General features: G+C 39.6%; 1 protein-coding gene across 7 annotated transcripts in view; it reads right to left on the bottom strand.

The window, feature by feature from the left end:
- Nucleotides 1-13628: 13628 nt before the first annotated feature.
- The window catches only part of FMO5 (flavin containing dimethylaniline monoxygenase 5), a 73573-nt gene continuing 64683 nt past the window's right edge, over nt 13629-22518 (bottom strand). For 3 of the 7 annotated variants that reach the window (XM_054563286.1, XM_054563284.1, XM_054563285.1), the window contains exons 14-16: nt 21121-21189; nt 19192-19228; nt 18273-18495 (exon numbers count right to left, since the gene is read on the bottom strand). In XM_054563286.1, coding sequence (XP_054419261.1) covers nt 18389-18495; nt 19192-19228; nt 21121-21189 — 213 coding nt within the window. In that variant the 3' untranslated portion in view covers nt 18273-18388. Of the gene's footprint in view, nt 18136-18272; nt 18496-19191; nt 19229-21120; nt 21190-22518 lie in introns of those variants that run through there. The other 4 variants (XM_054563288.1, XM_054563283.1, XM_054563287.1 and 1 more) reach the window with 4 other exon arrangements.

Raw genomic sequence — 22518 nt, 5'->3', positions numbered from 1 at the left:
TGGGAGAGCCTTGAGGAGAGACTGGAGACGGAGGCATTGGGGAAAGAACGGGAGGAGGAACCGGGGAGTCCCGACTCCCTCCCCGTTCGGTAGTCTCCATTGTGGGCTGGAAAGGCGCGACCCCAAAGAGGCAGAAGCGGGGCGCGCATGAACCAGACTGCCTGCGACTGAAATGCAGTCCGCACAGGAGTTGGATCCTCGGCCGAAGGGGTCACAGAACTGCCCAGAGGCCCCTGAGGGGAGACTAGAAACGGAGGCATTGGGGAAAGAACGGGAGGAGGAACGGGGAGTCCCGACTCCTTCTCCTTGCCGAAGTCTCCATTGCGCGGGAAGAGGCCACATCCCCAAAGAGCCAAAAGCCGAAAAGCAAACATAGACACCCCCAAAACACCCAGAGCAGGCGCGCACACTTGCGCCGAGTGACTGGCGAGGGTTGGCGAGCGTGTGTGACCCACGCGGGCTGGCGAACGCTTGCACCTGCTGGCAAGGCCTCACACAGACTGGCACCCATACGGCCTGCGAGGGATTGCACAGAGGGGCAAGGGCAGGCATAAATTGACCTACCCGCCGCGATTGCGGAGCAGCCTACAAAATAAGTAGAGCTGCCCAGAGTCCCTGGAGGAGAGACCAGAAACAGGATTAACCGGAGAGTCCTAGAGCTGATTTCCTCCCATTTCCGTAGTCCCCATTTGGCGAGGGCAAGCAACGCACCCAAAGAGCCAAAAGCAGGGAAAACACACAATAGAAGACCCTAAACTGACCAGTGCCGCGAAGCTCGCGTGCCAGGGAGGCCAGATGAGCATGGGAGGTCGCGAATAAGCCCCCTGGTCTGGGGCAAACACATGCGAGCCCAGGCAGGTGGGGGAACCTGCAGTGCTGGGAACGCGCTCAAGGAGCTCTCGTGAGAGCGCAGAGAGATCCCCAAAAATAGCCCAGCCCTGACCGAAGGGGTCACAGAGCTGCTCCAAGCAGGAGTCAGACACAGGCATTAGACTCCTGAAAGGCTCAAACAAACAACCCAAGGCCCTATAGGGTCAACAACTGACATCATCAGAGGCAAGCCCAGAAAGAAAAGTAAAGGACAAAAATACTTAACAGACTCTCACAAAAATGGGAAGAAAAAGAAGTTCCCCCCAAATGAGTGGAAAAGGGGACTCCCCACAGAGAGAGCTCAATGAAATAGAGGCAAGGGAACTATCAGATATGGAATTTAAAACAATGGTTCTAAGGAAGCTCAATGAGCTCAGCCAGCTCAAAGATAACTATGAGAAACTGCAGAGAAACTATCAGGATCTTACAGCAAACTATATCAGCCTGGAAAAGGACATAGAAACTATCAAGAAGACACAAGAGGATATGAAGAATACCATTTCTGAATTGAAGAACACAGTAGAAGGAATCCAAAGCAGGCTGGATGAAGCTGAGGATCGAATCAGTGAGATGGAGGACAAGGTAGGAAAAAGCTCCCAGAAAGAACAAGAAATGGAAAAACGGCTCAAAAAGAATGAAGAAGCATTTAGGGAAATGCAGGACAACCTGAAACGCAATAATATCCGTATAATAGGGATACCAGAAGGAGAAGAAGAGGAGCAAGGAATAGAGAACCTCCTCGAAAAAGTAATGATGGAAAATTTCCCTAATTTGAGGAGAGAAAGGCTCTCATGGATCCAGGAGGCACAGAGGACCCCACTCAAGAAGGACCCAAGGAGGTCCACTCCAAGACACATCATCATTAAAATGGCAAATGTCAAAGACAAAGAGAGAATCCTCAAGGCAGCAAGGGAGAAGGAGAAAGTACCATACAAGGGGGCCCCGATATGCCTAGGAGCTGACTTCTCAACAGAAACACTACAAGCCAGAAGGGAATGGCAAGAAATATTCCAAGCCATGAAAAGCAAGGGCCTACAGCCAAGGCTGCTCTACCCAGCTAGGCTCTCCATTAAAATAGAAGGAGAAATACGGAGTTTCCCAGACAAAAGAAAGCTAAAAGAATACCTCTCTACCAAACCAGCACTCCAAGATATGCTAAGGGGACTGGTTTAAGCAGATGAAGGAAAAGAATGAGACAGAGAGGAACACAAGTACAAAGAGAAAAGATGAGTAAGTTTCTATCAGTAATATCTCTCAATGTGAATGGACTAAATGCCCCAATCAAAAGACACAGGGTAGCTGAATGGATAAGAAAACATGACCCACACATATGCTGCCTACAAGAGACCCACCTCAGAGCAAAAGACCTACACAGATTGAAAGTAAAGGGATGGAAAATAATATTCCAAGCAAATGGACATGAGAAAAAGGCTGGCGTTGCCATAGTTGTATCAGACAAAGTAGATTTCAAAGCAAAGGCCATAAAGAGAGACTCAGAGGGGCACTTTATCATACTTAAAGGAAGAATCTATCAAGAAGACATCAACATTGTAAACTTATATGCTCCCAATATAGGAGCCCCCAAGTTTATAAGGAAATTGTTGGATGACTTCAAAAAAGATATAGATAGCAACACACTGATAGTAGGGGATTTCAACACCCCACTGTCAAAAATGGACAGATCTTCCAAACAAAACATTAATAAACATATCGTGGCGCTGAATGAAACACTGAATCAAAGAGACTTAACTGACATATATAGAATCTTACATCCCAAAGAAGAAAAATACACATTCTTTTCAAATGCTCATGGCAGTTTTTCAAAGATAGACCACATGATAGGACACAAAGCAAGCCTCAGTAAATTCAGGAAAATTGAAATAATACCAAACTTTTTCTCAGACCACAAGGTCTTGAAACTCGAAATCAAACTCAAAGAAAAACTTCAAAAACGTGGAAACTCATGGAGACTGAACAGTACACTATTAAACAATGAATGGGTCAATAATGAGATAAGAGAAGAAATAAAAAAATTTCTGGAAACAAATGAAAATGAACAGACAACTGTCCAAAACCTATGGGACACAGCAAAGGCGGTCCTGAGAGGGAAGTTCATAGCAATACAGGCTTACCTGAAAAAGATAGAAACATTTCATATAAAAGACCTAACACTACAACTTCAAGAACTGGAGAAGCAAGAACAAATAAATCCCAGAGCAAGTAGAAGGAAGGAAATAGTCAAGATTAGAGCAGAACTGAATGACATAGAGACAAAAAGAACAATTCAGAGGATCAACCAATCCAGAAGCTGGTTCTTTGAAAAGATTCATAAAGTTGACAAACCTTTAAGCAGACTCCTCAAGAAAAAAAGGGAGAGGACCCAAATTAATAATATCAGAAATGAAAGAGGAGAAATAACAACTGATACCACAGAAATACAAATGATTATCAGAAACTATTATGAACAATTATATGCCAAGAAATTTGAAAACCTTGATGAAATGGACAAATTTTTAGAAAAGTATAATCTTCCAACACTGAAGGAGGAAGAAACAGAAAGCTTGAACAGACCGATAACAGTTGGGGAAATTGAAGCAGTAATCAAGAAACTCCCAGCACACAAAAGCCCAGGGCCAGATGGTTTCCCAGGAGAATTTTACAAAACATTTAAGGAAGAGCTAACCCCTGTCCTTCTCAGACTATTCCAAAAAACCCAGGAGGACGGAAGACTCCCAGACTCCTTCTATGAGGCCAGCATCACCCTGATCCCAAAACCAGATAAAGACCCTACAAAGAAAGAAAACTACAGGCCAATTTCGCTGATGAACATAGATGCTAAAATCCTCAACAAAATATTGGCAAACCGCATCCAGCAATACATTCAAAAGATTATCCATCACGATCAAGTGGGATTCATCCCAGGGATGCAGGGATGGTACAATATACGCAAATCAGTAAACGTGATACACCACATAAATCAAAGAAAAGACAAAAACCACATGATCATCTCGATAGATGCAGAAAAAGCATTTGACAAGGTACAGCACCCATTTATGATCAAAACACTCAGCAAAATGGGAATAAATGGGGCATTCCTCAACGTAATAAAGGCCATATATGAAAAACCTACAGCCAATATCACACTCAACGGGCAAAAACTGAAAGCTTTCCCACTAAGATCGGGAACACGACAAGGATGTCCGCTCTCACCGCTTCTTTTCAACATCGTATTGGAAGTCCTAGCCACAGCGGTCAGACAAGAGAAAGAGATAAAAGGCATCCAAATAGGAAAGGAGGAAGTAAAACTATCATTGTTTGCAGATGACATGATAGTGTACATAGAGAACCCTGTAGACTCTACCAAAAAAATCCTCAACCTAATAAGTGAATTTGGCAAAACAGCAGGATACAAAGTCAACATTCAGAAATCAAAGGCGTTTTTGTACACCAGCAATGCAATAGAAGAAGAAGAAATCAGGAAAAATATACCATTCGATATAGCACGAAAAAAGATAAAGTACCTAGGGATAAATTTAACCAAAGACACAAAAGACCTGTATGCAGAAAACTATACAACATTGAAAAAAGAAATTAAGGAAGACACAAATAAATGGAAGCATATACCGTGCACATGGATTGGAAGAATTAATATCCTTAAAATGTCCATACTACCAAAAGCAATTTATAGATTCAACGCAATCCCTATTAAGATACCAATGACGTATTTCACAGAAATAGAACAGACATTTCAAAAATTTATATGGAACCATAAACGACCCCGAATAGCCGCAGCAATTTTGAGAAAGAAACACAAAGTAGGAGGGATCACAATACCGGACATCAAACTCTACTACAAAGCCACTATACTGAAAACAATCTGGTACTGGCACAAGAACAGACCCATAGACCAGTGGAACAGGATAGAAAGCCCAGAAATAAGCCCAGGTCTCTATGGACATCTAATATTCGACAAAGGGGGCAGAACCATAAAATGGAGCAATAACAGCCTCTTCAACAAATGGTGTTGGGAGAGCTGGATGGCTACATGCAAAAAATTGAAATTGGATCATCAGCTGACACCATACACAAAAATAAACTCAACATGGATAAAAGACTTAAATATAAGTTGTAACACCATCAAAGTCCTAGAGGAGAACATTGGCAGGAAACTCTCAGATATCCTACGCAGCAATTTTTTCACTGATATGTCTCCTAAAGCAAGGGACATAAAGGAAAGAATAAACAAGTGGGACCTCATCAAAATAAGAAGCTTCTGCACGGCGAAAGAAAACATCAGCAAAATGAAAAGGGAGCCAACCATTTGGGAAAATATATTTGCTAATGATACATCAGATAGAGGTTTGATCTCCAAGATATACAAAGAACTCACTCGACTTTACTCCAAGAAGACAAACGATCCAATCAAAAAATGGGCAAAGGACCTGGGCAGATGCTTTTCTAAGGAGGAGATACAGAGGGCCCAGAGGCATTTGAAAGGATGCTCTGCATCACTAGCCATCAGAGAAATGCAGATCAAAACCACCATGAGGTACCACCTCACACCGGTCAGAATGGCCATCATAAACAGATCCACAAACAACAGGTGCTGGCGAGGCTGTGGAGAAAAGGGAACTCTAGTCCACTGTTGGTGGGAATGCAGACTGGTGCAGCCACTACGGAAAGCAGTGTGGAATTTCCTCAGAAAGCTGAAAATGGAACTGCCTTTTGATCCAGTGATTCCCCTGCTGGGACTATACCCTGAGAACACCAAAACGCCAATACAAAAGTACCTATGCACCCCAATGTTCATAGCAGCACAATTTACAATAGCCAAGTGTTGGAAGCAACCTAAATGCCCATCAGTAGATGATTGGATCAAAAAATTATGGTACATATACACAATGGAATACTACGCAGCAGAAAGAAAAAAGAAGTACTAAACTTTGCGACAGCATGGATGGAACTGGAGAGCATCATGCTAAGCGAAATAAGCCAGGGGGCGAAAGACAAATACCATATGATCTCACCTATACGCGGAACCTAACCAACAATGCAAAGAAGCAAGGAAAATATGACCAGCAACACTGAAAGGAAATCAACAGAGACAAGAGGGAAGGGGGGGGGGCAGGGAAAGGGAAGGGAAGGGGAAAGTCAAGGAACATATAGCAAGGACTCATGGACAAAACCAAAGGGGAAGAGCTGATGGAGGGAAGGTGGGAGGGGGCTAGGGAAAGAGGTGGGGGGAAGGCAGAGACAAATGTATTTAAAAAGTAAATAAATTAATTTAAAAAAAAACAACAAAAAAACCCCAAACATTCAAAATATCCTGAGTCTGTCCCCTGACCCCCATAAATATTTTTCTGAGACCCTGTTGAATGTAACCCCCATCCCACTACCCAATCCCAACATCTAAATTGTAATTGTGACCCAGAACTATTGTAATTGATAACAAAGATCCCTAAAAACAAGAACTACATTAGGGCTGCAGTTCATAGTTTTGAGGATCCAATGGCCTGAAGTTAAACCCCCCCCTCCCTCCTGCCCTAGATCCAGATCTGCAGTTCTGCAGTCATCTTTGTTTGATATTATTTTAATTTAATAATTTTTATTGTACTTTTTATTATGATTTAGTACCCTTATATCCCCCTCCCCCTGCAATCACCACACTGTTGTCCATGTCCATGGGTTCTTTTTCCTTTTTGCTCAACCCCCTACACTACCCGCTTTCTTAGCTGTCATCCTGCTACCTATGAGTCTGTCTCTATTTTGTTAGTTCAATTTATTCATTAGATTCCACATATGATTGAAATCATATGGTATTTCTTTTTCTGCCTGGGATATTTCACTTAGCATAATGTTCTTCAAGTCCATCCATACTGTCACAAAGGGTAAAACCTTTTTCTTTTTTACAGCCAAGTAGAATTCCATTGTGTGAATGTCCCATATCCACTCATCTACTGATGGACACTTGGGTTGCTTCCATATCTTGGCGATTGCAAATAATGCTGCAATGAACACAGGGGTGCTTATTTATGTTCTTTCAAATTAGTGTTTTGGGTTCCTTTGGATATATTCCCAGAAGTGGGATTTCTGGGTCAAAAGGCAGACCCATTTTTAATTTTTTGAAGTATCTCCATACTGCTTTCCACAGTGGCTACACCAATCTGCATTCCCATCAACAGTGCAAAAGGGTTCCCCTTTCTCCACATCCTTGCCAGCACTTGTTGTTTGTTGCTTTATTGGTGATAGCCATTCAGACGAGTGTTGGATGGTATCTCAGTGTGGTTTTAATTTGCATTTCTTTGATGATTAGTGACATTGACATTTCCATGTGTCTATTGGCCATATATATGTCCTCATTAGAGAAGTGTCTATTCAGGTCTTTTGCCCATTTTTTTAATTGGGCCGTTTGTCTTTTTGGTGTTGAATTTTGTAAGTTCTTTATAAATTTTGGATATTAACCCCTTATAAAATGTATTGGTGAAAATGTTCTCCCATTCTGTGGGTTGCCATTTTATTTTGTTGATGTTTTCCTTTTTTATGCAAAACATGTGGTCCTATTTATTTTTTCTTTTGTTTCCCTTGCCTGGGGAGATATGTTCAATAAAATATTTTTTTTAGTTATGTTCAAGATTTTGCTGCCTATATTTTCTACTGCTATTTTTATGGTTTGGGGGTCTAACATTTAAGTCTTGAACCCATTCTGAATTTATGCTTGTGTGTAAGAAGGTGGTTTAGTTGCATTTTTCTACACATATCTGTTCAATTATCCTATTTATTGAATAAATTATCTTTAGCTCATTGTAGGTGCTTACTTCCTTTGTTGAATATTAACTTACCATAAAGGTATGGGTTTATTTCTGGGCTTTCTATACTGTTCCATTGATCTATGTGTTTGTTTTTATGCCAGTACTATGCTGTTTTGATTACTATGGACTCATAGTATAGTTTGATGTCAGGTAGCATGATTTCTCCAACTTTTTTCTTCTTCCTCAGGATTGCTATTGCTGGGCTGGGCCTTTTGTGCTTCCATATCAATTTTTTGAAATATTTGTTCTAGTTCTGTGAAATATATCATTGGAATCTTGATAGAAATTGCATTGTTTCTATAGATTTCTTTGGGTAGTATGGACATTTCAATGATGTTAATTCTCCCTATCCATGAACACGGTGTGCGTTTCCACTTATTTGTATCTTCTACAATTTCTTTCTTCAGCATCTTATAATTTTCTGAGTACAGGTCTTTTACATCCTTGGTTATTTATTCGTAGGTATTTTATTCTTTTTGAAGAAATTATAAAATGGGATTATTTTTTTAAGCTACTTTGCTGAATTCATTTATCATTCCTAATCCTTTTCTGGTGGAATCTTTGGGATTCTGTATGTGTAGTATCATGTCATCTGCAAATACAGTTTTATTTCTTCCTTTCCAATTTGGATGCTTTTTATTTCTTATTCTTGTCTGATTGCTGTGGCTAGGACTTCCAGTACTGTGTTGAATAAGAGAGGTGAAAACAGACATTTCTGTCTTGTTCCAATTTTAAGGGTAAAATTTGTAGTTTTTGCCCATTGAGTATGATGTGGCAGAGAGTTTGTCATATCTGGCCTTCATTATGTTTAGGTGTATTCCCTCCATTCTCACATTGCTAAGACTTTTTATCATAAATCCGTGCTGGATTTTATCAAGTGCTTTTTCTGTATCTATTGATATGATTATGTGACTTTTACCTTTCATTTTGTTTATGTGATGAATTACATTTATTGATTTACAAATGTCCTACCAACCTGGCATTCCCGGAATAAATCGCACTTGATCATGTTGTATGATGTTTTTGATGCATTGCTGTGTTTGGTTTACTAATATTTTGTTGAGGATTTTAGCACCTAGGTTCATTAGGGATATTGGCATAAATTTTCTATTTTTGTAGTGTTTTTATCTGAACTTGGAATTAAGATAATGCAGGCATCATAAAATGCACTTGGAAGCCTTCTCTCATCTTGAATCTTTTGAAATATTTTGAGGAGAGGTGTTAATTCTCAGAATGTTTGGTAAAATTCACCTCTGAATTTAAAAATTAAAAAAAAATTTATTATTGCTTTAATTTCAGTAGAGATAATGTCTATTCAGATTCTCTGATTCTTCCTTAGTTTTGGAAGATTGTACATTTCTAGACATTTATCCATTTCTTCAAGTTTATTGGCAGAGTTATTCATAATATTTCCTTACAATCCTTTGTATTTCTTTGATGTTTGTTGTTATTTCTTCTCTTTCATTTCTGATTTTATTTATTTGGGTCCTCTCTCTTTTTTTCTTGGTAATCCTGGTTAAATGTTTGTTAACTTTGTCTTTTCAAAGAACCAGCTCTTGCATTCATTGATCAGACTCTAATTCATTTATTTCTGCCCTGATCTTTATTATTTCCTTCCTCCTACTCACTTTGGGCTTTGTTTGTTGTTCTTTTTCAAGTTCCTTTAAGTGTAAGGTTAAATTGTTTATTTGGGCTTTTTCTTGCTTTTTGAGATAGCCCCGTAATGTTATGAATTTTCCTTTTAGGATTACTATCCCTGTGTCCCACAGATTTTGGATTGTTGTGTCTTCATTTTCATTTGTTTCAAGATATCTTTTGATTTCTTCCTTGACCTCGTTGTTGGCCTGTTCCTTGTTTAATAACATGTTATTTAGCTTCCAAGTGTTTATGTGTTTTTCAGTGTTCTTGTTGTGATTGATTTCTAGTTTCATCTCATTGTGGTCAGAGAAGATGCTTGATATTTCAATCTCTTTAAATTTATTGATACTTGTTTTGTGTCCTAACATGTGGTCTAGCCTTGAAAATGTCCCAGGTGCACTTGAATAGTATGTATATTTTGGTGCTTCGGTGTGAAATGTTCTGCAGGTATCAATTATACCCATTTGGTCTACTCTGTCATTTAAGGCTGCTGTCTCCTTGTTGATTTTGTCTAGATGTATCCATTGAACCCAGTCCATGGGGTGTTAAAATCCCTATGACTGTATTTCTGTCAATCTCTTCCTTTATGTCCATCAAGACTTGCTTTATGTATTTATGTGTTCTTATGTTGGCTGCATAAATGTTTACTAGGGTTATACCTCTTGATGAATTTTTCCCTTTATGTAGTGTCCTTCTTTGTCTCTTACTATATTCTTGGTTTTAAAGTCTATTTTGTCAGATATGAGTATTGCTACCCCAGCTTTTTTTTTTGTTTGTTTTCCATTTGCATGAAATATCTTTTTCCATCCCTTTACTTTTAGTCTGTGTGTATCTTTGTATCTGAGATATGTCTCTTGAAGGCAGCATATATATGGGTTGTATTTTCTTATCCATTCAGCCACCCTAGGTCTTTTGGGTGGTACATTTAAGCCATTTACATTTAAGGTGATTTTTTTTTATAGAGACATATTTAGTGCCATTTTATTGTTAGACTATTTTCTTCTGATTTTTTCCCTTTTCCTTCTCCTTCCTTCCTTCCTTTCTCCTCCTCCTCCCTCTTCCTTTTCCTTTCTTTTTCTCCTCCTCCTCCTTCTTTTCTTCTTCCTCTTCCTCCTCCTCCTCTTCTTCTTCTTTTCTTCTCCTTCTCCCAAGCCCTTTAACATTTGCTGCAGTACTAGTTTGGTGTTAACAAATTCCTTTACCATTTTCTTGTCTGGGGAGCTCCTTATTTCTCCTTTGATTTTAAATAATAGCCTTGCTGCGTAAAGTAGCCTTAGCTGTAGGTCCTTGCTTTTCATACCTGAATATTTCATGCCATTCCCTTCTGACCTGAAATGTTTCTGTTGTGAAATCAGATGACAGTCTTATCGGTGCTCCCTTGTAGGTAACTACCTGTTTTTCTCTCGCAATTTTTAGAATTTTCTCCTTGTCTTTAAGCCTTGTCAATTTAATTATGGTGTGTCTTGGTGTTGACCTCTTTGGGTCCAACTAGTTTGGGACTCTCTGAGCTTCTTGGACTGTATGTCTCTTTCCTTCACCAGATCAGTGAAGTTTTTAGTCATGATTTCTTCAAATAGATTCTCAATCCCTGTTCATTCTTCTTCTCCCAGTATTCCCATGATGCAGATGTTGTTATGCTTCATGTCATCCAGAATGTTTCTTAAAATTAAAAAATGTCTCATTTTTTAAAGTTCTTTTTTCTGCTCTGAGTGTTTTTTCCACCTTGTCTTCCAAACCAGACTTGATCCTCTGCTTCATTTAACCTATTGTTTTTCCTTCCAGTGTATTATTTATTACATATATTGCATTCTTTATTTATGACTGGTCCTTTTTTTATGGTGTGTCTTTTTTCATGCTGTTGAGTATCATTATAATGATTACTCTAAACTCTCTGATAAACTGCTTGCCTCCATTCACTGAGTTCTTCTGGAGAACACTCTTGTTCTTTGATTTAGAGTCTGACTGTCTTCCCATTTGGGCTGCTTCTTTGTATTTGTTTCTATGTATTAGGTAGATCTGCAAGACTCTGGTGCATGGCTAAGTCAAACCCTGCCTGTGACTGTTTCTGGGCAACCTGTTTGGAGCAATTAGTGATCCACAGCATGTGCCTCCCTCTGCTGGGCCTAGGTGTATGAAGAAAAAACCAGACTGCACACAAAGGCTGGCTTTTACCAGCACTCGGCCTGTGGGGTGGGTCAGCTGAAGGCTTAGAGCTCCCAGCAATCCGCTTTCTATAAAGAGTGAAAGTCTTTCAGCTGTACTCCTCAGCAGCAGGGCTTAAGCACCACAGGGTGGGGCAGAGTAATTCCTCCAGGCAGGGCTATTGCTTCTCTTCAGGCTGATGCTACTTGGAGGGGATTGCTCTGCCTGAGAAAGATAGCTCCTACTGTATGGGGAATGACTCCACACGGGGATCCTAGTGGCTGTTACTTCAGTACTCTCTCCTGGCACCAGTCCCTGACTCTCCTCAAGCATTTCTAATCCACTCTGTCCTTCCTCTGACGAAGGCCAGGGTAAGTGGCTGCAAACAATTCTGCATGTTGGCCCTTTCAGAGGCTGAGTCTCCAGCCATCTCTCCCTGGCAGACAGAAACCCTGCTGGTTTTCAGTCATATGTTATTTGGGTTCCTTTCCCGGTTCTGGTGCCATAGGCTGGAGAGCCAATCTTGGGGTTTAGACCCGAGTTCTCAGGGGAACCCCCTGGCCACTGAAATATCCCTCCAGGACTTCAGCTGCTGCCCGTGGGACCCCAGCCAGCCCTCTGCATCTCCTCTGTACTCCCTAACAGTCACGTTTTGGAGATGTGGCTTCTTTCACCTGTCCCTGGTTATAAGGCTTCTCCCCAGTTAGTGGTCAGTTGGTTATTCAGGATGATTTTTCTATAATTTAGTTGTAATTACAGATTGGTCCTAGGAGGACAGTGTAGCTTCCACTCAATCCTCTGTAGTCTTGGGTCTCTGTTCAATATTCTTACCTGATGTTCTCATCATAAGCTATCACTAGTAGAAGGGCTTTGGAAGCTGTAGTGAAGGGAAATTACTTTTCTGTGAAAACCTACTTTTATGTATTAAAATATCATATAGCATATTGACCTTAGGTCTTTTGACCTCTGACAAAGAATCTTCTCCTCCTCCCTGGAAAGTCAATGAAGAGAAAACTGTCTACAGGAGTCTCCTTCAGAAGACAACTGAGTGCCTGAAGAACTCTAACTGGGAGAAAAGTTCATCTTCAGACAATGTAAGTGCCCTGGACTCAAGAAATAGGTTAGGGAAAAGCCAGAGGTACTCTAGACCTGCATATGTGCTGCTGGATGAACAGTGACCACACACGCTGGGGAGGGAGACTCACAAAGTCTCTGAACCACCTGTCAATGCTGGGGAGCAGGAGGGTTTGGAAGGGATACAAACGAAGATCCCAAGCCAACTGGACAAGATACGAATGCTTTTAAAAAGCATACACCAATGCAAGTTTGGGCCTTGATAGAATTCTGGTGTCATTTGTTGCTTCAGTAACTGCGGTACATGATGCTTGGAACATTCTATGGCAAAGACTGAGTTCACATGATATCTACCACTCTCTCCTTATAGTCTGCAGGCATCTCTTGACCTGGTATTAACATTTGAGGTTAACTACTTTGGTCTGTTTCTATCACAGGTCTTCATTACCTGTTGTAGTATGCATCTCTACTTCTCTCAACGCACCCTGTTCTTCTCACCCTCCAGTCACTCCCACAGCATCATTCTCCTCTCTCCCTGAAGAAAATTTAACTCAGTTGCATCTTTACAGCAGAAAATACAAAGGAGCCTGTGTTTTTGGAAAAGTCCAGAGGCCAGCTATGTACAAACCCTGTAAAACAAAGGGATACAAAGCAAAAAATATATTAACAATCATGGCCCTAGACAAAGCAATCTGAGAGTGATTTGCTGTCAGAATGAAGCATATAATGTTTTCTTATATAATGAAGCATACATTTGGCAGAGAAAGAATGACAGTGGTCCTCATCCCTAGATGTATATACGAATCATCTGGGGAGCTTAAATATATTTATGCCTGAACCCCTTACCAGAGATTTTCATTTAATTGGGACAAAGGTAGTAGATTGGGCATCAATATTTTTATGGAATCTGCATAGGTTATATGAATGTGTAGCCAGGGGTGAAAACATTAGTCTAGGACCTGAACTAATCCAGCCCTGGATGGCTAAGTGTGCAGTTCACAGAAAGTGCTGAAAATCAAATCACTAGGTTTGCACTTCTCTAGTTAACATTAGCATACCTTGGAACAAAGAGAAAAAGTGGCAAATGTAAAGATGACATCACTTGTGTTCTACCCCTGTGACTTCTCTCTTTATTCAAATGTGCCTTTGTGGCAAGTTACATTCTTTAGGTCCTGAGATTAACAAGGCAGACAGATCTTGATAATATAATCAGTAATCAATGAAGAATTCACACATTGCTGCCTAATACTTTAATTCAACAGTTTTATGGAAAAACTCATGTTTCTGTATTACATCATAAAATTTTCAGGCATGTCAGTGACAAATTACATTTGAAGAAAAGTTTTAAAATCCATTCTTGTATGCCACTCCTGTATTAAATATTGAAAAGCAGCTCTATATGTCAGCACTAAAGGATACAAAAAGCACCATTTAAAGTACTCCTACATATCTTAATTCTCTTCAAATTATAGTATTATTCCCCGTTTCTGACAGAGCTTCACTCATTCAAAATGCTTCAGTGTAATAACACCAACATCCTCAAATTTACCAAACTTCAAACAAGTCTCACATACAGGGCACAGTAAGGAGATTAAGCTCAATAACATAAGTGAGCTTGGCTGTTCTAAAACCTAGACCTGGGCATGGTTAGGTGTTCTGTAGACAGAAATAGAAAAGTGAGATAATCAATATATAAAATAGTATTTATGGTAGTTATCCCTTCAGATTTTGTAGTCAGATTTAACCTGACTACAAACCCAGTGTTTAGTATTTCACACCAATCTTACTGCAAAAGCACTGTACTACGCACAATTAATTCATTTCCAATTGATGTTGAAACTAATAAAAATTTTAATTTTTAATAAAACTTACTCACTTCAAAGCATGATTGAGAAAAGCAAATCAAGACAAAGTCCAAATATGAATCCTACAGATTCCATGACTAAGAATTGGATTTAATAAGTAGCAGGCTCGAGTTTTTTCCTTTTCTTGAAATATTTCTTTTATAATTTAAAAAGATAACTTTTTTTACTCCAAAAGTTGGGGTTCATTGCAGAAATCACAGCCCGTTAAGCTCCAATTATGACTGATGCTTAAGAATAGACAAATGCCTAGATCCAGAGTTTTAAAAGACCTTGACCCCTACCCTCCCAGGTCCTCTATCCCACTGATAATTGGAACCTAGCTTTAAGGATGAGTCAGAATAGTGTAGAAACAAACTATGTATCTGCTAGTGAGCCCATGCCCCAAATCACTAGAACAGGAGGATTTAGAAATCTTTGAGAGCAGAATACATTTCAGACACACACATAGACTATTGCATATCATTTTTACCTGAGGTCAAAATTTTAAAAGCCCTGTTTCCCCAGTTAAAAGCAGGGAATTCTATGATTAGTATGCCCTTCATTTATACCCCATAGTATAAGCTCAGTCTGGAAGTAACACTTCTTTGCAAATTTAACCTCATTTTAACAGCATACATGGAATATTGACACTTTTCAAAGGTTTTATCTCATATCCATTAGGTCTACAAGAAACTAGAAATAACTGGAGGGAAGTGACTGAGCCAGAGTTTGTAGGATCCTCTCAGAAACGTCTCTTGGATTCTTCTTTTACAGGATTGCTTTACCACATAAGCACTGTTTAAAAAACACCAACACTATTAAGCCAGGTACGCCCTTCACAGGTATAGTGATTAAATACCATTTGACTCTATGCTTAATGCAAGCTAATAACCACGACTGAAAGTTCTCCATACCAGCAAGATGATTAACATTTATTTTAGGTTAGTGCTTGACTCAAAACCCTAGTAAAGTCTGCCTGACGAACAAAGTTAAAGCAGAATAGAAAAAAAGGGTAGAAAATAGGAACAAGAGTCAAGGAAATATGTTTTATACAGTAAATTCTGTACAGTGGGATTCAAGGACATCAGTAAGTTATACCTATTTATTTTAAAAAGGATAGTTCTGAATTACTCATGTCTTTATTTTCCTAGTATTACTCCTCAGCTAAGTCATTCTTTTCCTCACAACCTCCAAACCATGATGCAGTTCTTTAAAGGCTAACCATCCCAAGAGCTATTTTCTTCCTCTTCTGACAGTGAAATTCCTATAGCTACCCCTGCTGAGAAAAAAGCCAAAATTTTTTTCTTGCCTTTATGCATTTTCAAAATCAGCCAACCTCTCTGCTGAAGTAAACTAACCCTTTAACCAATATAAAAGAATGAGTGAGCTGTAGTTGGAGCTACCTTCTTCTCTCCCTATCTACCTTCTAAAAGTTTCTTGCAGACAGACTGAGTGTGAGAGGGATTCTCAGGGTCATGGGATGTACTGGCAGTATAAAGAAGGAACAATACTGAAGGAGGCATCATCCAGGTCTTCCTAACCATTGCCTTCCATACTAGCTAGTAGGCTCCCACTTCACATCTGGTTGAGATTACCTCAAAATTTGGGAAGCTGACCCTCTCTGCACCTTTCCAAATTAAAAAGATGTAAAGATCAGTAGCACCAAAACCTACTGTCATTGGAGCCAGACCCAATTCAACAAAGCCTCTGGCCTGAGAGAAACTGAAGGGATCTCTTTTCCTTCCCCACTCTACTGATATGCCCATGTGGAATAAAAATTTTAATACATGAACACAAGACAATTACATTTCAATACTGTTGACAAGAAATGTGTGTACAACAAAATCCTTTATGTAACATCCAAGATTTTTAATCCTCCTAAATGGCCCACTTGTTTAATGGGTATTAGAAAAAAACAAAATTCTAGTTTAACTGAAGATGATGTAGATCCTAAGAGTTGGTTAAAATAGGATTTGGCCTGGATTCTTTAAATGGCACACCATTCAAAAAGTGGTTGGGACTATAAAAGTTCTCCACACAATCCTATTGCTGCAGAAAGCCTTTGGTGACTAAAGCAATATTTACTGTTTAATCATCAAAGAACTTAGCAATTTGCATTCCCAGCAAAACAACCCTATACCCTACTATCTCAAAAAGGAGATCTAAGAGGTCTATATGCAGGAAGACAACTCTGTCAGCTTTGTATAGGAAAGCAGAAGGAAACTTAACTGACCTGTGGATGCCCTTTCAGTGTGACTGAGCTCATCTTAGCAGTCAAGGATTCTCTCAAGCATCAAGTTTGGCCTCCTTTGGTGTTAAATCTTTGAGTTGCATTTATCTATAATGGAAGAGCCACAGATACCTGGAAAACGTTTTATCTTTGAACCCCAAGAGTGGACTGAATAGCTACTTTTCATTCCACAAATGTAAATCATTGACCCCACTTCATCATCAAACATATTCTTAAAAAAGGGGCAGAACAAAATGATCCCATTAGCATTTAGTGCAGGGAGGTAATACTCTTCATGGCTGAAAACACCAACGGTACTTTCTTGCTTCTTGGCCTAATGAATCTTTGAGGGAACCTTTTAGGTGCAACAAGTGAGCCTCAATGAATCTATATCTAAAGCAGTATTCAGTGTAATGATGTGCACAGGGTCAGCTGCATTAATATAAGGTTTTAGAGGGCTAGACTAGGGAAGAAAATCTTGATAATCATTTATCAAGAGTCTGAATTCTATGCATTCTCGTAAGACCAATAAAAAGCCATTTTTAATTGAAGAAAAATGTAGGCACACAAAATCTTCCAAGGATGAAACACATGCAATTTTTCCCTGGTTCACTCCCACCTTCAAAGCTGTCTGCTCTGAGAAAGAGAACATGGAACAGGGCCAGTTCAGGAGGGAAAACCCATGGGAATGTGCCAATACATCCTAAACTGTGGCATCAGACTAAAACAAGAAAATAGACCTGCATTGCTGAGCCAAGTGGTAACAGGTGGCCTGGGCCTGTGCTGGGATAAAAGAGGCTTTCTGACAGCCCTTGTTTCCAAGGTGGATTAGATATCACACAGCCTTTGAAATAGGCCAATTACCCAATGATTTTTTGTGTTGGGGAGGGATAGGTATAGGACCTGAGCTTATGAAAGCAAGAATGTGAAATGAGAGGAAAAGGTATCTGGTATTATAAAAAACACTGATTGTGCCACATAGTCTGGGAATACAGAAAAATCATGCAAGAAAAGCTGCCCCTGCAAGGAGGCAGCTGTTAAGGAGGGCAGGACTTTGGCACAAGCCCATCCCCTGGAAAGCCAAGTAGCAGTGATAGACTTTCCACCCATTACGGATCCTGAATGTGCTGTTCACTTTAGGAAAAAGGCTTCCTGTAATGAAGGTTCTTCCTGCGGCTCTCCCAAACAGTTCTTGATGAGTCCCACAGTCAGAGAATACATCTTGCTAGGAGGCTTCCATTAACCTTCTTCTCATATATATATATGTAATTTTTTTCTTACAATAAATTCCATGCATTCATACAGCTCTCATCTTCAATCAAATCCAAAAGCAGAGCTTCCTACTTACAGGCTCTGAAACACACTTATCAGCCTGAAAGCAAATCAGCCTTCCAGTCTCAGGTAAGCAAAGGAGATGCTTCTGAAGCCGGGGAGGCAGGAAGGGATTCCTTCAGATGGGCTTGTACAGCAGAGTAGTGACATACTTCTTCTTGTAGCGATGGGTTGCACTAAGGACCATCACACTGTCCTGCAAGGAAAAGAAATGTGCAACTAACTCATTAGATCAGGCAGTACACAGTTCTTCCCAGCCATCAGTCCTTCACAGTTGCTTACTTTTAGGAGAAATAGTTTGGTATTATAGAAGGAGGATGGTTTTGGAGTCAAATCCACTTAAGCTGATCCTGAATCCTACTGTTTGTCGCCTTGAATAATCTACTTAATGTCTGTCTTTTTTCTCATCATTAGAAGGATAATACCTACCATAAAGGGAGCTCTGATGATTATACCAGAATATCTGGCATAGTACCTGACTTAGTAGGTGCTGAAGAAGTATCAGTCTCACATTTCACTCTCTTCCTCATTTCAAATTTGATTACTGGGTTTAAAACTAGCAAAGAAAAAAGAAGGAAACATCTTGGCATCTATTTCTAGAAGGAAGTCTTAAATGCAATAAGAAAGGGCAGCGATCCTTTTAAAAAACCATTTCCATGTTCTGAAGCAGATCTGATTTCTATTTAATACCAGGGATGAACTTAGAAAGTCTCCTCTGATCAAGAGGGACTCAGGAATCCCCCTCTATCCTTGAATAAAGTGGACACCAAAATCTTCCTAGGAAAACAGCCTAAACAATCTGGGTCAATGACAGGGTCAATCACAATAATCAAGACCAGCATGAAAAGTAAAAGGTACAATTTCCCAGGCTGTGCCTCAGGTGACGCAGAAGACAGCAGGCCTGTGGACATCCCTTGATAGCCAAGGAGCAGTTAAAGGAGGCAAAATTCAGTCAGATTCCAAAGAACCCAAGCAGATCCAATTGAGAGACCAGTTCATCTTCCTATTTTTTCTGATACTGTTTATCCACAATGAATGCTTCCCAGATTAACATTCTCTGACCAGAGTATGGTGACCATAGCCTAAATATGACAGAAGGCAGGTAAAAAGTTCTACTCCAGGAAGGGTTTGATAGAAATAAGAAGCAGGTGAGAGGAAGACCTACTTTAAAAGACCTGGCAGAGTAAAAGCTAGGATAGAACATGGAATAAGGATACGAGGAATGGACTTCAGTCCTCTCTCTGGTACTTACTGGCAATTTGAACTTCTCTGAGCTTTATTTTCTTTATCTATAAAACAGGGGTTAAAAATAATACTTACAAGGTTATTATAAGAATAAATTCAGTAATATAAACTTTGAAAGTACCTGTTAAAGAAGTAATCTGTTAAAGAAGCTATTAGTGACTTCCCTTATCTAAAGCACATCTAAGAAATATAAGCAGCTTAAAAAGATGACTGGGACCCATCCTAGATGCACTTATTCAGAATCCCTGGGGATGTAGTCTCTGAATCTGTATTTTTACAAACTTTCCAGGTGATTCCAGTGATGATCAGCCTAGTCTGGTAACTGTAGAGCAATATAAAACTTTATTCCAACAGCCAAGCCACAAAGACATGACTAGATTGAGTGAATACTTTCAAGCTAGATTTTAAAGCAGGAGGGACACCAAGGACTCTAAGAGCTGAAGGGGACACAGCGAATCTGGTTATGTTTCTCCCAAACCAGTATATGTAAAAGAGATGCATACACTTGGGTATATGTGACTGAGGCACCTGTAGACAGCTGTGTCCACCTTTTTTTTTTTTTAAAAAAGGAAGCCTTAATATCACATTTAAGAATTCTTTGAACTCGAAGCTAAACTTGCTTTTTCTGCAAATGAAATTTTAGTGCAATAAATTCAAAATTAAGTAGGTAGTAAAAAGGTTATAGCTATCCATAAGAAACCAGGGTACAAAAAAAGTTCACTCACAGGGAAATTCAGCTAGCCAGAACACAAATATAAAGACTAAGATTTTTTTAAATTAAATTTATTGGGGTGACACTGGTTAATAAGATTACGTAGGTTTAAAGTGTACATTGCTATGATAATGATCTGTATTTCATTGTGTGCCCACTACCCAAAGTAAAATGATCTTCCTTCACCATATATTGACCTTTTACTACACCCCAATCCCCTTCCCTCTGGTAACCACCATACTGTTGTATATATCTATGAGTTTCAGTTTTATATCCTACAAATGACTGAAATCACCTGGGTTGTTAGCTTTTTCTGACTATTTCACTTAGCATAATATTCTCAAGGTCCATCCATGTTGTCACAAATGGCAATATTTCATCTTTTCTTTTGGCTGAGTGGTATTCCTTTGTATGTATGCACCACATCTTCTTTATCCAATCATCCACTGAAGGACACTTTGGTTGTTTCCTAGTCTTGGCCACTGTGAATACTGCTGCAATGAACATCAGGGTGCATATATGTTTGCAAAGAAATGTTTTCAAATTTTTTTTTTTGGTAGATACCCAGGAGAAGGATCAATGGTTCATATGGTAACTCTATTCTTAATTTTTCTGAAGAGCCTCCATACTGTTTCCCACAGTGGATGTACCAGTTTACATTCCCACAAGCAGTGAATGTGGGTTCCTTTTTCTCCAGAGCCTCTCTAATACTTATTACTCATCTTGTTGATAATAGCCATTCTAACAGGTATGAGATAGTATCACACTATAGTTTTGATTTGTATTTTCTTAACAGCTAGTGAAGTCGAACATGTTTTCACACGTCTGTTGGCCATTTGCATGGCTTCTTGGAGAGGTATCTGTTCAGGTCTTCTGTCCATTTTTAATTGGATTATTTGTTTAGTGCTGAGTTGCACGAGTTCTTTATCTATTTTGGATATTAACCCCTTATTGGGCTGCTGTTTGCAAATATTTTCTCCCACTGGGTTGGTAGCTTTTTTTGTTTTGTTGTTGGTTTCTTTTGCTGTACAGAAGCTTTTTGAGATTAAGATTTTTTTTTAAAAGTCAGAAAAACCTCCCACTAGTTAAAAAAGTTCTCTGTAATTTGACCGTTACTGCCAGCCTTAGCTTCAGTGAAGCAGCAGAACAAGTAACCACTGGAGAACATGTTACCCATTCCTCCCATTTAGAGGACCTCTGTGAGGAGTCAGCCCCACCACTTACCTTAATGGACAACGCATAGAGATGGTTTAACATAACATGATTGGGCTCAGGGAGCAAGGCTGGGTCACACTAAGAGAGGGAAAAAATCATGAATGGAGTTAAACGCACAGTCTTAACCCAGGCAGTTTACTGTTCTTCCAAGCCCTTCGGGATTGTTGAGAAACTCTAAACTAGTACGTATTATTTCTTTTAAATACTGAACTCACCCTTGCATATATCAATAATACATTCTCATTACAGGAAATCAGGAAAATTCTGAGTGCAGAGTAGACACCCTAAGCCACAACATATAAAAGTTTCAGGTTATGAGGCAAAAGTAATCTTAATAGGAATCAAGTGAATTGACTAGAGATGTAAATTTTTTTAAAAAACACAAAAAAATACTTCTTATACTTCTTTTCTATATTCTCAAATGACAAATATTCCTTATCTTGTATTGGAATATAAATCCTGGAAACTAGTTTTTGTAAACCATAGCTCTGGGCCTGAATTATCTGGACCAGACAGCAACTATGAATTTTGACATCAGTACCTACAAAAGTCACAACTCAGCCCTAGTAATGATTACGCGCGCGCGCACACACACACACATCTGTCCAGAACGCATCCAGCCACGTAATATGAAAAATAGAGACATTCACTGAAGAAGATACAAGATACAAGAAACATTGTACAGAGGACAATGATGTCTCAGTCCCCTTCAAAGTACTCACGTTGGGACCTCACGCAGTTCTCCCAATTGCCGTTAGCTGCCCCATGGTATTTTCCTGAATCTCATAAATAGTCTGAAGTTTCTTCCCGTTCAAAGGTGATTTTAGTTTTAGGAAAAGCCAGAAGTCACAGGGTGCCAAATTTGGGCTGTTAGGTGGACTGAGTCACCTGGGTGATTGGATGTTTCACCAAAAAAACTCTGCACGAGACATGATGCACGAGTGGATGTGTTGTGATGAAGCCGCCAATCGCCAGTTGCCCATAGCTGCAGCCTTCTAAATTATCCCAATAGTTTCCACAGAGGAATGTACAAGCTTAATGCAAAATCTGATGCAGATTCGTTGCTCTACTCAAGTCATTTTGAATGCAACGGCCACAGACTACACATGCTCACTCAACAGCGTCTATTGTCCCCATTGACTGGTACAGTGAAATCATCATTGTTCACGCATGTGCATGCCAGTCCACTCCCCCTGGCTGCCAGGTTACATCGATGTTGTGCAAACCATTCTCATTATATTAACAACGGCTTGACTTTTTTCCAAATATATATATATGAGGTCTGTCTAGAAAGAGTCAGCACTGTTAATGGTCACTCAGCTCCCCTACAGTCCTGTGACTTGGTAGCCTATGACTCGGTAGCCTGTGACTTGGTAGCTTGTGACTTCTGGCTTTTTCCACAACTAA

Source organism: Pteronotus mesoamericanus, unplaced genomic scaffold (genome assembly GCF_021234165.1).
Source record: "Pteronotus mesoamericanus isolate MK-2021 breed Mesoamerican mustached bat unplaced genomic scaffold, CSHL_Meso_final scaffold_705, whole genome shotgun sequence".
NCBI lineage: Eukaryota > Metazoa > Chordata > Mammalia > Chiroptera > Mormoopidae > Pteronotus > Pteronotus mesoamericanus.
The sequence above is the reverse complement of the archived record's forward strand: the minus strand, read 5'-3'. Positions and strand labels throughout refer to the sequence as shown.